The sequence below is a fragment of the Cucurbita pepo genome, chromosome 5 (genome assembly GCF_057944985.1).
Source record: "Cucurbita pepo subsp. pepo isolate OVF chromosome 5, ASM5794498v1, whole genome shotgun sequence".
In the NCBI taxonomy this organism is placed as follows: domain Eukaryota; kingdom Viridiplantae; phylum Streptophyta; class Magnoliopsida; order Cucurbitales; family Cucurbitaceae; genus Cucurbita; species Cucurbita pepo.
Window position 1 is genome coordinate 4157413 of NC_141802.1, and position 16738 is coordinate 4174150.

The 16738-nt window shown below is 34.4% G+C and overlaps 3 protein-coding genes across 4 annotated transcripts; 2 read left to right on the forward strand and 1 right to left on the reverse strand.

Moving 5' to 3' along the window:
• The first annotated feature begins 391 nt into the window (after positions 1-391).
• Positions 392-4296, forward strand: LOC111795645 (nucleotide-sensitive chloride conductance regulator (ICln) family protein). Of its 2 annotated transcripts, none has more exons than XM_087124216.1 (7): positions 392-651; positions 2344-2390; positions 3275-3395; positions 3474-3533; positions 3622-3681; positions 3761-3867; positions 3985-4296. In XM_087124216.1, the coding sequence occupies exons 1-7, from the start codon at positions 525-527 to the stop codon at positions 4057-4059; spliced, it is 597 nt and encodes a 198-aa protein (XP_086980342.1). In that variant the 5' UTR covers positions 392-524; the 3' UTR covers positions 4060-4296. The 2 variants fall into 2 exon arrangements, with proteins under 2 accessions (XP_086980342.1, XP_023533954.2); XM_023678186.2 differs by having other exon boundaries at positions 402-651; positions 2267-2390.
• A 190-nt stretch (positions 4297-4486) lies between these two features.
• LOC111795646 (small ribosomal subunit protein uS15) lies at positions 4487-6457 on the reverse strand. Its single transcript, XM_087124217.1, has 5 exons — positions 6302-6457; positions 6095-6167; positions 5812-5950; positions 5433-5619; positions 4487-4751 (listed from the first exon to the last, which is right to left on the reverse strand). The coding sequence occupies exons 1-5, from the start codon at positions 6322-6324 to the stop codon at positions 4718-4720; spliced, it is 456 nt and encodes a 151-aa protein (XP_086980343.1). The 5' UTR covers positions 6325-6457; the 3' UTR covers positions 4487-4717.
• Positions 6458-10621: 4164 nt separating this feature from the next.
• Positions 10622-14006, forward strand: LOC111794575 (proline-rich receptor-like protein kinase PERK10). The gene is made up of 4 exons (XM_023676619.2): positions 10622-11145; positions 11283-11543; positions 12405-13265; positions 13357-14006. The coding sequence occupies exons 1-4, from the start codon at positions 10716-10718 to the stop codon at positions 13836-13838; spliced, it is 2034 nt and encodes a 677-aa protein (XP_023532387.2). The 5' UTR covers positions 10622-10715; the 3' UTR covers positions 13839-14006.
• The last annotated feature ends 2732 nt before the right edge of the window (positions 14007-16738 follow it).

Sequence of the window (16738 nt, forward strand, 5' to 3'; positions counted from 1 at the left end):
CTAGAAACACCATAGATTAGTTTGTCACAATCGCACTTTAATAACAGCGGACTTATGATTGTGCGGCACTCACTTCCCAGTAACAAGCGAGTTAAGCCTATTTATTCTTACGTTGCCTACGGCCAAACGATATATGCTCTAGCCTCTGACCTCGGTTTAAGAAGAAAGTTTTAGAAAATGGAGACAGAGAGATTTCGATAGAGAGCTTTGAAAGCAAGATTTGAGAAATTGAAATTAGTGTTACATGAGAATATAAGCGAACAGTTTACTGCATATAACTATCGGGCAAGGAGATATGAAGGTTAGGGATAAAATTGTAAAATGTAATTTTTATTTATTTATTAATTTGTATAAAAAGTATGCCGAAAGGGTGTTGTTATAAAGGGGGAAACAAAGCCTGGTCTTCGCCACTCTTCTGCGAACTCCAAATTTCAGTGTGAGAGAGAGGAATCGGGGTTTTAGAGGAATTAGGGTTTTAAACAGAATGGGTATTGGACTGAGGCCTTACACTGAGAGAACGGGGGATGGCTTGGGATTACCGGTCTTCGATACCAGCCAAGGCGAGGTTCTCATGCACACAGTTCCTGCCGTCGCCATCGTATTCGATAATCGGCCTCCCGAGTTCCCTGGCACTCTATATGTCTCCTCCAGGTACCTTATTTCGCTTCGTTTTTTTGTTCAGTCCTGTCTGTTTTAGAGTTTCAATTAATGTCTAAGGGAGTGTGGAAGAAACATTTAGGAATCGGGGCCCGGCCCCTTTTTCCCGAGGATTATTTCTTTTTCTATCAAATTGAATTTTCGGTTAAGCGAGGGGAGGAGTGGGTCGTATTGTTTTCATTATTATTGGGTTGTAATGAGTTTTTGAATGAAATGATCGCTTGTGAGAATTGGATTGCCGATGTGAGTATGAGAAAGTAAAATCCCAGTGGGTTTCTCTGTGTAGAGGATCGGAAGAAGCCCCTCTCAAAATTTAAGACAGAGGAACTGAGCACAAAGTGAAAATTAAGAACAATATTGAAAGAATACTATTTTAAGACTTGATAAGCTTTTGGTGTTCATTATCTTCGATGCTTACAGTTGGACCTGCCTATAGATAAGCATTATAACTGTATCTAGTCCTCAATGTAGCAGCGTCTATGTTTTTTCAATGATTCACTCGCTAGTTATTTCTTTTGATTTAAAGCTAGAAGCTTGCGTTTAGCTGCTATATAGGCCTGTAGTTGGGAAGTTAGGATAGAAAGGGCCTCTTCAACATGTGGCTAGAGGGGACAAGAAATTTGGTATCTTGTACACACTCCATTACATAGTGTGTTCGGCGTTCTGAGTTTTATGTAAGCTCATTTGTAGTTATGATATACATTTTTAAGGTAAAACCAATTAAATGAACTTTTTGTTACCTCATTGGCTTTTGCCTTAGTTAATACCAAATCAATGGCAAGTCTAACAAGAAAAAGCTTCATTGTTGTCTTAGTTAATACCAAATCAATGGCAAGTCTAACAAGAAAAGGCTTCATTATTGTCTTAGTTAATACCAAATCAATGGCAAGTCTAACAAGAAAAGGCTTCATTGTTGTCTTAGTTAATACCAAATCAATGGCAAGTCTAAACCAAACTCTATTGAAACTAAATGCATAAGCTGATTGTTCCCATCATTTCTTACCATGTGATATTAGTATTTCTTGAGAACGTGACTACTATAAAATGCATATTTCCCTGTTCTCTCATTTTCTAGTGGGCATGCGAATAGCTTCTTGTATCACACAGAAGTTCCTTTATTGTTGTTGTCATGTATTTATTATGTAGAAAACTTAATTTTCATTACATAGAAAGCTAATTATTAAGGAGGTGCTCCTAAACTCACTCTTAGGATAAGGGCGAAGTTCTTTGGCACGTTTGTTTGTTACTATTTTGTGGGTTATTTGGTTGGAGAGGAACTGTAGAATTTAGAGGGGTGGAGAGATATTGGAAGGTTATTAGGTTCAATTTATCCTTATTGGCAGCGTCCATTCATCGAGCATTTTATCAGTATCAACTTGGTAATAGTTCTTTTGGATTGGAATTTCTTCTTGTAGATAGTCTTGGGTTTCCTTTTGTGGTATATTTATGCCATGTACACTTTTTCACTTTCTTAATGGAAACTCGCTTTCTTACTATATATACACACAACACCCACTTAAATCTACATACACGTGTTTGTGTGTGTGTGTTGTCTTAATTGATTACTATGTAATTGAACATGACATGAGAAAATTTAATATGCTTGTAGTCAAGTGGTTTGGCTGAGTGACGTAGACATGGCAAAAGGTTATGCTGTTGATTTTCTGTCAATGTCATTGCATGCAGTTTCAACAGACCCAGAGGCCTATCCATCTCCTTGTCTGTATGTACAGGTATTTACTTGTGCAGCTATGCATTATTGCTCATTAATTTTATCTGGTCGAAGAGATCCATGATGTTGATTTTGGTTTAAACTTCTAGTTTTCTTTTGGTTATTATCCTAGCGTCATCGTATGCAAATCCTACTGAAATTATTTGGTGGCTCTGTTAACTTCAAACCTAAGATTTACGTGTAGTATGATTTTTTCTATTGAAGAAAGATCATTGCAGTAAATTTTATATCTTAAGAATAATGTAATAAATGAGGTTAAAATACTATTTTGGTCCTTGCATTTTTAGATTTATTTTCACCAATCTGAGGTCATTTCCATCAGACTTCGCGAAAAAAGAAAGAAGAAAAAAAAAAGCACACTGGCAATCTGTTTTCCAAATTTCTAGGGAAATTATTGATATTTGGAGCTATAAGAATAGCAATTGTGATTTGTGTATAATTTTGATTTTTCTTTGGAGAAACTGATATTTGGAGTACTAAGGAAATCGATGATATTCTGATGAACTTCCCTTCACTATTTGGTGATATGTGATGCTTAACATGAATTATAGGATCTTAGAGTGGGGTTGTGGAAGGTGCCGAGGTTTTATGCCCGTGTCCTGAACATGTTCATATCCTACTGATTCATAAATCAGCATGTCGTTGTTTCCATGTCAGTGTCGTCTCCATGTGATTTTGTCTGTTCTTTGCTTCTTAGGATTTAAGTTCCTACCATTATAAGAAGAGTTCTTTGCCATATCGCATTGTAATTAAGGCTTGCAGAAAACTCTTGCTCAATATCTGTTTCTTAAGCTCTCTTAGTTTTTTTTTTTCTTCTGGTCCTTTAGTTTTTTAATTTGTTTACCATAATCTTTTTTTCTCCTGACCTTTGTGATTGTGTTGAAGATTGATACTGGAGATGAAGAGTCTGATAATTCAGATTCAGAATGTCTTGGTGAAGAGTCTGAGAATTTAGATTTAGGTGCAGTTAGAGAGATGAGACTTGTACCATCAAATCCTGCTGAATGTATGGTTCTCCTCTTTTTTCTTTGATTATGAAATGCTATTGCAATGTAGCATAATACCTTGATTTCTTTTGCAATAGTAGAAGCTCTGTTCGATGTATGCTGCCAGTGTGCCGAACTTAATCCTGATCCTACTGGAGGTTAGTTCACTTCCATAATGAACTTCTGTTTCTATTTTCATACAACTAGCTGGTTGTTTTTCCTGTATGAACTCCATGCTTCCTTCAGATGAAGAAGAAGAAGAGCACAACTGGTTTTTTTCTGCTGATCAGTTGGAAGAAATGCCAGGTACGGAGCCAAGTAGATAAATCATATTCTTTTTATACTTGTTAGAGATTATATACAATTTGCTTTCTGTAATATTTAGGACTTTCGGGAGATGGAGATGACAAAGAACCATTTTCCTCTAATCCAGCGAACTCAATCGGCCACTCGAACGGGGATCATGATCAACTATCTCGCACAGTGCTTCAGGTATGTTTATGAACACATATTCTATCCCGTAGAACGTTTCAGTATTTGCTGGTATCTCTGAAAGTAACTTATAACTTTTGGTTTTCTTACCGCTTTTGGTGCATAATGCTTGTGTAGCTTCAAATCAATGATCAACGTTTTGAGGATGCAGAAGAGATGGAACCTGAAAGCAACGGCAAACATCATCATTGAGCTTCTGTGGAAGAAGTCGACAATCCTCCTGTGTGTGTGTTAAACTTCCTGTTGTACACTTGAAACCCTGCTTTATATGCAAATTTTTTGTGTGGAACATTAGACAGGTTAGGGTTTTTGGTCACCTAGTTTCCCTTGGTAGTTTTTACTAAGTTGCTCGATTACTAAACTTATTATGGCTAGTGTTGAATTTGGAATACTACTGGTGACTACTTATCTACATATATTTTATATCTACCATACTATCTTGACAATTATCAATCAAATATTCTCATTAACAATTCACCTTCGATTTTAATGAATTCCATCATTTACTCGTACAGGTAGTAGACTAGTAATATTCTAGAGATCCATTATAACTCCTCCTAGAAAGGGATTATTTACACCCTTACAGAACAAATGGATACAAATAATTCGATCTCCAAGGTGAACGAAAATAGATGCGGATAATTATAAAATGAATTGGATAAAATTTCACATAACATGGAGAAATGAACCATGAACTATGCAATCATTAGATAACATTTCAAGTTTTTCCATTACAAAGACAGGGAAGAAACACCTAAAGGCCCCAATTAAAATAAACAAAATCTTTTCATCTCAAATCACGAAGCAATCAGCTGCTGATTCAGAATAAATCCAATCCCCACAGGCCCATCTAAGCCACGAGGGTGCTGGCTGTGGTAGACTCGCTGCAGAGTGAATGAGCATAAATGTGAGTAAAACTTCTATATCATCAATGTGATTACCAACATGGATTTGAGAACCAACCAACCACAAATATGGTGCATTTTACTCTAAAAGTCTAGGTTTTTATACCCAAAAGATATTTACAATAGTAAGTTGGATGAATTTTACTCTCAAAATGTATTCTCAGGTTGGCATCTCGAAATGTATCATCAGTCATATATGACTTTTTTATTATACTTTTCCAAACAAGTTGTTCGGTATTTGTCAAGTATGGACATGCCTCAATATAAACTAAAGTGGATGTGCTTCATATAGAAAATGTCACAAGTCACATATATTATGAACTTATCTAAAGAGTTTATAAAGCAGCTTGTCTAATACATCTCCTTAAATGAACTACCGAACACAACTATCACAGTACTACATGATGCAGAAATCTATTCAAGAACAGTTCATTGTAACGACATAAAATGCTGATTATACTGACAGAACTGTGCATTTCAAAATATACCAGCAGAAAATTCCATATTAATAACTAAGTAATTAATGGGCATGCATTTGAAAATAAGCAGTAAAAACCCAAATGAAAGCTAAGAACGCAACCTTTGGCAAGAATATATGGATATGCTATACATACTACAAGTGCGAAAAGCTACAAATCAAGAAGAGCAAGCCCAACTTACTATTTCCAGACGGGAGGAAGCTTCTTTGTTTTCTTGTAGTAACGAGCAAGCCTGTGAATTCTGCTCTCAACAAGAATCAAACGAAATTTGGAGTCCTTATCCTTCCTGTTCCTTTCCAAATGCTTCCTAATTGACACTGCCTTCTTAATAAGGTGGTATAAATCCTCGGGAATTTCAGGAGCAAGACCTACACACCAATTCAAGGAAATTCAAATAATCTGAATCCATACACTTCCACGATCAACATCCAAAAATCTAAAATAAAAAAAAGAGCTATCTTAAAATATAAAACCGATTACAACGAATCCTTCCAATTATCTCACAACTTTCTGATTTCCAGAAGCAAATTGTTACAATATCGAAGAAAAAAAGATTGTACCGTGAGCCTTGAGAATACGCAAAATCTTGCTTCCTGTAACGCTCTTGACCTGCGCTATACCATGGGAATCACGAAGAATAACGCCAATTTGTGACGGTGTAAGTCCCTTCTTCGCGAATTTGCAAATGTTCTCTCCTACCTGATACCCAAAGCAGTCTACAATCCATTAACAACCCCCGTCCGACTGCACATAGGGATTCTACACGGCAGTGAAACAGAAATGCACGAAAGCAATTCATGCACCTAATGGAAAATTTTGCAGTATAATAAGGAAGAATCTTACATCTTGTGAAGAAATCTTCAGCCAACTTGGTGGGGTTCTCTTGTAAGGCAGCGCTGAGGCAGAAATACCCTTCCTATTGCAAACAAAACGCGCAAAATCATATTTAGCGATACTCAAATTAGCATAAAAACAAAGTTACATATATATATATATATATATTGAGAGATAGGTAGATAGAGAGAGAGAGAGAGAGAGAGAGAGAGAGACCCACGGCTGTGCATACGACCCATGGCGGCAACGACGGCGAAGATAGAAGTGCAATGGAGCTTCTTCAACCTCTTACTTTTGCACTATGCCAGAAACCCTAATTTCACAATTCGGGATTTAGGAGGAGGATGAAAGCGATCAATGTAATGTGATTCCTTAACTGTACTTTTGGGCCAGGCCCAATATTTTAGCATCTATAATATTGGGCTTTGGACACCTAAACTGGGCTCAAATTTGGATGGAAAATAAGCCCACTAACCACTTTCTAGTAACTATAGATTATTTTAAATATTTTTAATTAATTTTATTCTCTCCCGATATCTTGATTCATCTACCTACCACTTTTACACGAACGTTACACTTTTTATTCTTAAATACGAGCCACAGATTGCTAGTTTTTTTGCATGATTTGTTGAAGAGACAATGATTCACCTGCATTACACGAGGTCAATAGTCGATGAAGAATAGTCAACATGTCACAACTCTTGGACCTCTACTTTTACGATGCTACCTATCCTCGATCGTTAAGAAAAAATGGTCCCTCCACTTTTATTTAATTATTTATTTGCATAATTTATTGCACAGAACGAGTGGTTGACATGCATTACATTAGGTCAGGCGTTAAAAGAAGAATAGTCAACATATTGTAACTCTTTATCCGTGTCTATGGAATTTTCTAACGACAATTTTTAATTAATTTTATTTAAAAAAAAATTAATATGTATTTCTTCTAATAATGAAATATAAATAATTTAATGTATAAGAATTAAATTAGAACCAAACAAAAGCAAAGACAAAATTAAAGAAATCACGAGGGCTTCTAGAAAATAAATATTTCAGACAAAATTTTCAATGTTACCAACTTTTTTTTACCAGAAATGTCCCTTTCACACACTTTTTTTCATTACTTTCCTTATGTAGTACATTTATGCTCAAATTATTTAATTATTTTATTTACGCTATAGTATTGTCGCGTATATAAAAAATTTAAAATTATTACTATACTTCCGAATTATGTTTAAGAAAAGAAAAATTAAAAGGTGTGTAGTATGTGGATAAGGTTCGGTGTCTCGTCTCAGCAACATTGTTAATATAACTCAATTTATAATTGCTACAAATGATTTGATTCAAATGGTCAACTTAGAGGTATATAATTGTTACAGATGATCTTAATTATGAGTCTAAGTCTGTTATGAATTATTATCTATGCAGATTTGACATTTTTTTGAACGAAATTCAAACTAAATTCACTTTTTTTTTTTCTAGATGAGTAGTTTTCGAGTTGACCTAAGAAAAAAAATGAAAACACAGTAATCGAATCGAATAAATTTTTTAAAAAAATTTACTAAACCTTAAACCGAAACAAAGAAAAAAATATAACCCGATTTTTATAGTTTGAGTTGAGTAGTCTGAATTAATTGAACCATTAACCTAACTTTATTAGAAAAAAATTATAAAATGCGGTCCAATACATATAATGAAGTTAAGAGGGTCGTTTTCGTCTTTAAAGTATGAATAAAGACATCGACCCATTTGGTTCCGCATTTGTTTGATTTATAATAACATGTGACAATATGCTATCATCCAAACAAAACCTTCATACGTCACAAGGTTGTGTTAATTTGTTTTCTAACTTATAACATAAATTTTATTCTAAAGTGTGTTTTTTTTTTAATATAAGAGTATTGTTAGACGAACACGACTCTCCAAATGGTATAATACTGTCCACTTTCAGCATAAAAAATATTCTTTGAGTATAAATCCATATCATTCCCTAAATTAGCTGACGTAGGATTTTCATCATCGAACAAGTATTACTCAAATTTTTAAAATTTATAAATATTTTTAAGACAAATAAATTTTTTTAAAGCTTTTTATTAATTTAGCAAAAAAATAAAATACATTTTCCTCCATTTATAATAAAAAAAATTATTTTATTTTTCAAATTCCCATCTTAATCCCGTACGCTCGTTCCCATTGAACACACTATATGGCCCGTCCTAGTTTGATCCACGTGGATGACCGTTTGTTCTTACGGTGGGGTTGCGGGCCGGGGAGTTTTTACCCAATTTGAATTTTGAAATTGAGTCCGCCGCCGCGTGCGTACGAACAAATAGGTTACCAACACGTGGCACATATAGGAAGGAGAGAAATGATCTGGGCCGTTGGATTTGGTTGGGATTGCGAGAATGGACGGCTTTTGATGAACGGGGCGTTTTGAAATTTACAGAATTTATTATGAGCTGACAGTGCTTTACTTTATATGTCCCATTTTTCAGTACTCCCTGTTCTCCTCTGTTTCGCCTCATTTGTGTAATTTCTTTCAATTTCAATTTTTTATTTTTCTTAAAAAAAATATTATTAATATTCATTAAAAAATTTAAAAAATATCTATTTTAAATTTTATTTTAAATATCAAATAAACTAATTTAAATTAATTAAAATATTTTTCACTTCCCACTTATCTAAAATAAATATCTATAAATTTTTAAAAGTTCGAGTAAAAAAATTCTTAAATTTTAAAAAATAAAATAAAAATACTCTATATGATTTTTTTTTTGTAAGTTTAAAAGTATTTTTTAGATAAAATATAAATTTATGAATATTTTTATTAATTTAACAACAAAAAAAAAAAAAATCCTGGTATGTATATATAATAATTATTCGATAGAACGTTGATTTAATTACTCGAAATTTAGCCAGTTGCATTTTGAATTTTAATAGAGGTTGTTTTTTTTTATAAAATTATTTAAAATTTAATTTAAAACATTTTATTGAATATTTTAACAGTTACTGTATTAATCAAATTTGAAATTCTTGCTTTATTTTTTATTTATATTGATAAATAGATTTAATGAAATTGAAAATAAAGTAAAAATATATTTAAATTTATTGTTTTTTAGTTATTTGTGTGTAAAAAGCTGACATCATTAATAGTATTTTAATTACAAATTATTGAAATTTAAAAAAAAAACACGTAAATCTATATTGGAATTGAAAAAAGTAAATATATTTTAAATTTAAACCATAAAATATATTATTTTATAGAAAAATGGGCCAATTCCATTTTTTCAAGAAAGAATCATATCACTCTTCACATTATTATTATTACTATTTCTATTACTTTCCTTTTCAACCAAAATTTTAAATTAAATAATATTTTTATCTTTAATTTTAAATATTAAATTTTAATTAAATTGTATAAAAAAAATTCCATCTTACCAAATTAAATTTTACATTTTTTTTAATTTTTTAATTTTGAAATATTTTTATGACTTTTTACTTGAATGAGTGGGTAAAATTAGTAAAAAAAAAAAAAATGAAATTAAAAATTTAGTGTGAAAATTTGTATAATTTAAAATATAAACTAATTACTTTTTCATTTTAAAAAAGTAAAATTTATTCATAAGAACATTAAATCAAATATAAAATAAAACGTGTTTAGTTTAAAGATAAATAAATAATTTATTTTTATTTATACTTTACCAAAAAAAATTAATTTATTTTATTTTTTAGTTAAATTACATAAAACCCACGAAAATTACTCGAAATTAACTTAAGATCTAAGTTAGGTGTGTAATATGTGGGAAGCATTATTATTAGAAGCTCATAATTATGAGTAGAAGACTCTTGCCTTCTTCATCATTTTTTTATCTGTTATTTGTCCAAAAAAAAAAAAAAAAAAATCATCGTCATGTCAATCACGATCATTCAATGGCGTGATGCAAATACTAGTAGCAAACACAATTAAATGAAAACGGCGAAGATCGATGTGGGCTCATGCAGAATTCAACGACGATTAGTTATGAAAACAGTCTAATATCGATCTCAGATGTTTGTAAGATCTCCACCGGGATTTGGCCTTATGCATTGTTGATGATTGTTAGGAGTGGGTCTCATATTAGCTAATTTAGGAATGATCATACATCTCCATTGGCCCGGAGGCCTTTTGGAGAAACCTAAAGCAAAGCCACGAGCACTTATGTTCAAAATGGCCAATATCATACCATTGCGGAGATCCCTTAATAACCCAGTCCAGTGTTCATCCCTATTTACACGTATAACAAAACAACATTAAAAAAAAACAAACATTTGAATAATTTTATTCATGGGACAAAAAAAAAAAAAAAAAAAACATGAATTGTTGTTCTCGAGGGCGTTGAAATTTTAAATTAAAATAATATATATATATATATATAAATTATTTGAAAATCCGTTAGCTATTTGAATATCAACAATAATTTTTAAAAAAGTCTGCAAATTCAATAAATTTATTTTATTTAAAGAAAAAAAGAAATGTTGGCCAATAAAAACATCATCTTTTTTCACTCCTCTCTGTCCCCTTCTTCTTCTTCCTGTTTCCTCTGCAACTCCAAATCAAGAACACCCACAAAAAACCACCGGATTCTGAGCAATGCAGGTCCCCATTTCCGCCATTTTCATCCACCTTCTAATTTTTCTCTGGAACCCACTTTGGGTTCTTGGCAACGATGAGCTCAAGGCCCTTTTGGACATGAAGGCGGCTTTGGACCCTGAGAATCAGTATCTAGCTTCATGGAGCGTCAATGGAAACCCTTGTGGTGGCTCGTTTGAAGGGATTGGGTGCAATGAAATGGGTCAAGTGGTCAATATGTCGCTGCAGGGGAAAGGGCTTAATGGGAAGCTCTCCCCTGCCATTGCTGGGCTTAAGCACTTAACAGGGCTGTATTTGCATTACAACTCGTTGTTTGGAGACATTCCTAAAGAGATTGCTAACTTGACAATGCTTTCTGATTTGTATTTGAATGTTAATAACTTTTCTGGGCAGATTCCGCCTGAGATTGGGAATATGAAGAACTTGCAAGGTATTAGAAGCTCATGGTGTTCATCTGATTTCAATGGATATTAACTTTAGACTTGTTTGAATCTAATGGGAAGCTTGTAATTTCTCTGTTTTGATCTTGGAATGGTCGTTTTTTGAGGATGTTTTTTTGTTTTTCAGTTTTGCAGCTTTGTTATAATCAGTTTAGTGGAAGTATTCCGACACAACTTTCATCTTTGAAGAAGCTTGCTGTTCTTGCTCTTCGATCCAATGAGTTGAGTGGTGCAATCCCTGCAAGCTTGGGAGGATTGGATTTGTTAGTTAGAGTGGACTTGAGCTCCAATCATCTCTTTGGCTCTGTTCCTTCTAGACTTGCCTATGCGCCGTTGCTTGAAGTTCTTGATGTTCGGAATAATTCGCTCTCTGGCTATATATCTCCCGGTATTGATCGATCTTTAATCCTTTTAATCATGAGGGTTGATGTGAGATTCCACGTTGGTTGGAGATGGGAACGAAGCATTCCTTATAAGGGTGTGGAAACCTCTCTCTAGTAGATGCGTTTTAGAATTTTGAGGCTGATGGCGATACTTAATGGGTCAATGTGGATAGTATTTGCTAGCGGTGGGCTTGAGTTTTTATTAATGGTATTAGAGCCGGACATTGGGCGGTGTGCCAGGGAGGACACTAGGCCTCCAAGGAGGTGGGTTGTGAGATCCCATATCGGTTGGGGATAGGAACGAAGCATTCCTTATAAGGGTGTGGAAACCTCTCTCTAGCAAACGTGTTTTAAAACCGTGAGGCTGATAGCGATATGTTATGGGTCAAAGCGGAGAGTATCTACTAACCGTGGGCTTGAGCTATTAGAGCCAGACATCAGGTGGTGTGCCAGCGAGTATGCTGGCTCCCAATGGAGGTGGATTGTGAGATCCCATATTGGTTGGAGATGGGAATGAAGCATTCCTTACAAGGGTGTGGAAACCTCTCACTAGCAGACACGTTTTAAGACCGTGAGGTCATCGGTTTGAGATGGGAACAAAGCATTTCTTATAAGCGTGTGGTACCTTCTCACTAGTAGATGTGTTTTAAGACCGTGAGACCATCGGTTTGAGATGGAAACGAAACATTTCTTATAAGGTTGTGAAAACCTTTAACTAGCAGACGCGTTTTAAGACCGTAAGGCCAACGATGCTACGTAACGGGTCAAAGCATACATCTACTAACCGTTTATTTTTGTGTTTTGTTCATATTTCTTTTTCTTAAAGCTAACTAGAACTCTGTTTCATTTGTGCTATTCTAATGAAGCTCTAAAGAGATTGAACGAAGGATTCTTGTACCAAAACAACTTGGGATTATGTGGAGTTGGCTTTCCATCCTTAAAAGACTGTGCTAGTTCAGGTCACACAACTCAAACCCAACCCGAACCATATGCCTCCGGAGTGATGCCAACGCGTGACATACCCGAAACAGCCAACGTTCAGTCACCATGCAACCATACTCACTGTCCGAGTTCATCCAAATCTCGAAACGCCTCAATCATCGGTGTACTTATCATGACTATCACACTTTCAGCTATTGGAATCCTAACATTCACACAATACCGTCGTCGAAAACAAAAGCTTGGATCGTCGTTTGACATAACCGATCATCGTCTCAGCACGGATCAAATCAAAACTTACAAGAAGAACGGATCACCTCTTGTCAGCCTCGAGTATGCCAACGGCTGGGATCCCTTAGCCGACGGTCGAGGCTTCAGCGTTTTAGCTCCGGAAGTGTTCCAAAGCTTCAGATTCAACTTAGAAGAGGTAGAGACAGCCACCCAATACTTCTCAGATATCAATTTGTTGGGGAAGAACAACTTCTCTGCTACATATAAAGGGATTTTGAGGGATGGCTCAGTTGTTGCTGTTAAGAGCATTTGTAAAACAAGCTGCAAATCAGAAGAAGCTGAGTTCTTGAAAGGTTTGAGCCTTTTAACTTCATTAAGGCATGAAAATTTGGTGAAATTTAGAGGCTTTTGCTGCTCAAAAGGCAGGGGAGAATGCTTTCTTATCTATGATTTTGTTCCTAATGGGAACTTGTTGAGATATCTTGATGTCATGGATGGTGATAGCCATGTTCTTGAATGGTCTACCCGAGTCTCCATTATACGGGGCGTCGCTAAAGGTTAAACTCTCTACTCCAAACCCGTTTGAACGAAAAACTTAACTAAGAAAACCCGAATCGAACTAAGTTTAATGCTTTGTTTTATGACCAGGTCTCGCGTATCTTCACAAGAACGAAGTGAACAAGCCTGCTCTTGTTCACCAAAGTATCTCAGCTGAGAAGGTTCTTATCGATCAGCGCTTCAATCCGTTGCTTTCAGACTGTGGCATACAGAAGCTTCTTACGAATGATATTGTCTTCTCTGAGCTCAAAGCCAGTGCAGCTCGTGGCTACTTAGCTCCTGAGTATACCACAACGGGTCGATTCACGGATAAGAGCGATGTTTATGCATTTGGTGTGCTTGTGCTTCAAATCCTCTCAGGGACTAGAAAGATCACTAGCTCATTGCGTGGTGCTGCGGAAGCGTGTCGTTTTGGGGAGTTCATCGACTCGAAGCTCCATGGTCGATACTTTGAATACGAAGCGACTAAGCTTTGTAAAATGGCATTGCTTTGCACGCATGAGTTGCAGAGTGAGAGGCCGTCGTTGGAAGCTATTGTTCAGGAGCTTGTGACCTGCAGCAGCTGCCTATGAATGAATGGCGGCTTGGCTAACTGTTGACTTAGTGAATTGTGTATGAACTTTGTCCTAAGGACTGAACTTTGCTTGTTTTTGTTGCTAACAGTTCCCTGTGAATGTGGGCTTCGGAGGATTTTTAAGGCCTTTTACTATTCTTTCAAACTTGTTATTCGGTTCTTTTCACTCTTGATTGATTGAGTACGTTATCCCGATCATGAATTTTCTTCCTCTAGAGGGAAAAGTCCTTTCCTTTTTGGCCGGTTGTGGGCGAGGAGGGATTTGAACTCCCGACACCGTGGTTCGTAGCCACGTGCTCTAATCCTTTGAGCTACAGGCCCCACTCCGTCTCTACCGGATTTGTTTTCGGGGGTACCCTAAAAAAAGGAACCTTTCCTCTCCCCAACCATTTGCCATTTCGGGTTGGGAAGATGTGAAATCGCCTCTCTGTTACATATCGCTGTTAGCTTCATGGTTTTTAAAACGCGTTTGTCAGGGAGAGGTTTTCAAACTTTATAAGGAATGCTCCATTCCCTTCTCCAATCGATGTAGAGTCATTGTTGGCACACCGCCTAGTGTCTAGCTCTGGTACCATTTAATAGCTTAAGCCCACCGCTCGGTGTTCGCTTTAAACTATTACGTATTGTTGTTAGCTTCACTGTTTTTAAAATGCGTCTGTTAGAGAGGTTTCCACACTTTCATAAGGAATGCTTCGTTCCCCTTTCTAACCAACGTGGGATCTCACAATCGACTCCCTTAGAAAACGTTAGGTCTTCGCGAGCACACCGCCTGATGTTTGGCTCTAAATACAATTTGTAACAACCCAAGCCCACCACTTGTAGATCACCCCCTTTGGCCCATTATATATCACCGTTAGCCTCACGTTTTTAAAACATGTTTGTTAGGGAGAGATTTCTCCACTTTTATAAGGAAGGTTTCGTTCTCCTCTCCAACCGACATGAGATCTCACAAAATAAAGAAGTGTTTGATGCAAAAATTAGAGTAAGATGTGATCGAACTTTTGTTCGTGATCAGTGTAGTTTGAATTCGGATGTTTCTATTATAATTACATAAAAAAACGAACCATCTCTTAACTCAAGTCGAACATAATAGGTTGTTCATTCATGCCATATCATTTATAAGAAGAATCAAACAAGACTAAGTGGATTGAAAAGAAAAGTAAATTGATACCTCCAATGATTCTTGTGTTCTTGATTGGTTTTGGTCTTCTTGTTCCTTGTTTTGTTGCTTTGGTTGATATGATTGTGTTGCTTTCTCTCATAACTCATAGTACCAATTACCAAAGTGGAGGGGGACACACAAAGTATTAAAAGAGGAGAGTTTCGATACAAACGAGCTTAAGTCAACGAGGTTATCAAACGTTCGAATGAGTTAATCTTATAAGCTATGATGTTCAACCAGATAAACCCGTTCGTAGTTACTTCTAAAAAACGAGTTTGAATCAGAGGTTATCAAATGTTCGATTCTTTTTTGAGCTCAAACGAATCCTCAAAATATAGATGGTTCATAAACATCGGGATAAAAAGATTTAATAATTATTTAATTTTAAAAAAAATTATGTTTATTTATTCAAATTAAACCAAACATGAATGGGCAACCCAACCACCATGTTCCATCCTTTAATTCCTCCTTCATTGCTTCACTTTTATTTAATGGATGGGTGAGGGAAGACCAAAACGATAATGTTATTATTATTCAATTAATAAAATTAGATAATTTTATTAAAAAAAAAAAATTAATAAAAGAGATATTTATGAGTGTGGCAATAAAAGTAATAATTAAGTGGAATAACCTACCAAACCCACATTTTGGTAGAGACCATTAATTTGAACGTCTGATTTGGAGTTTTATATTTAAAAGCCTAAATTAATTATAAAAAAAAAAAATCCTTAAATTTTAAAAAATGAATAAATAATAATAATAATAATAATAATAAATACCTTGAATAAAAATCATTTATATTTGAATTTAAAAAATACCCCACCTTTAAATATTTTTTAAAATTAACTTTTTCAAACACTGTTAAAAGTTTAAAGTATTTTTCAAAAATACAATACTATTGATTATTATATTTATGGTATTTTTGAATCAAAAACATAAAATTTACGAATATTTCAATTCATTTAATCTATTTAAAATGCACATAAACCTAAAAACATAGAAATGAATGTAAAATTATAAAATACCCTTACAATTAGTTTTTAAATAAAAATAGTTAATATTTGGATTTAAAAAATACCTATTTTTAAATATTTTTAAAACTACAAAAATACCTTTAAATATTTTACAAAATTAACATTTTCAAACACGGTTAAAACTTTAAAGTATTTTTAAAAAATATAGTACTATAAATCAAGTAAGGATATTTTTTAGATTTTTTTAGTTGAAGGGTATTTTTGAGTAAAAAAAATAAAATTTACGGGCATTTCTATTCATTTAGCCTATTTAAAATGCCGATCAAACCTAAAAACATAGAAATCAATGTAAAATTATAAAATAATTCAAAGATTTAAAATATATAAAATTACCCAAAGTTCCATTGTATGAGCTAGAAAAGCAGCTTTAATGCTAGGATATATTGCATATTATTTGGTTAAACTAATGTAAGCCTGAAATATTGATGCAAATATCTCAAATTTGAATTCAAATATTTTAACAAATTAGAGGCATTATCTCTTAGAACGCTAATAATTGTATTGGCAATACAGGAATAATTAATTCCCTATTAGAAAAGTCTGAATCTCTCTACCTAGCTTTTTTATACACTTCCTGGGGGCCACTGAACCAATTAAATGAAGGTTTGGTGGGATGGGAAAAAATGCATAGTGAAATTCCATTGTACCAAAGTTCATAGGGAAAGGGCCAAAAGTGCATAACAAAAAAAGTAGATTAGCATG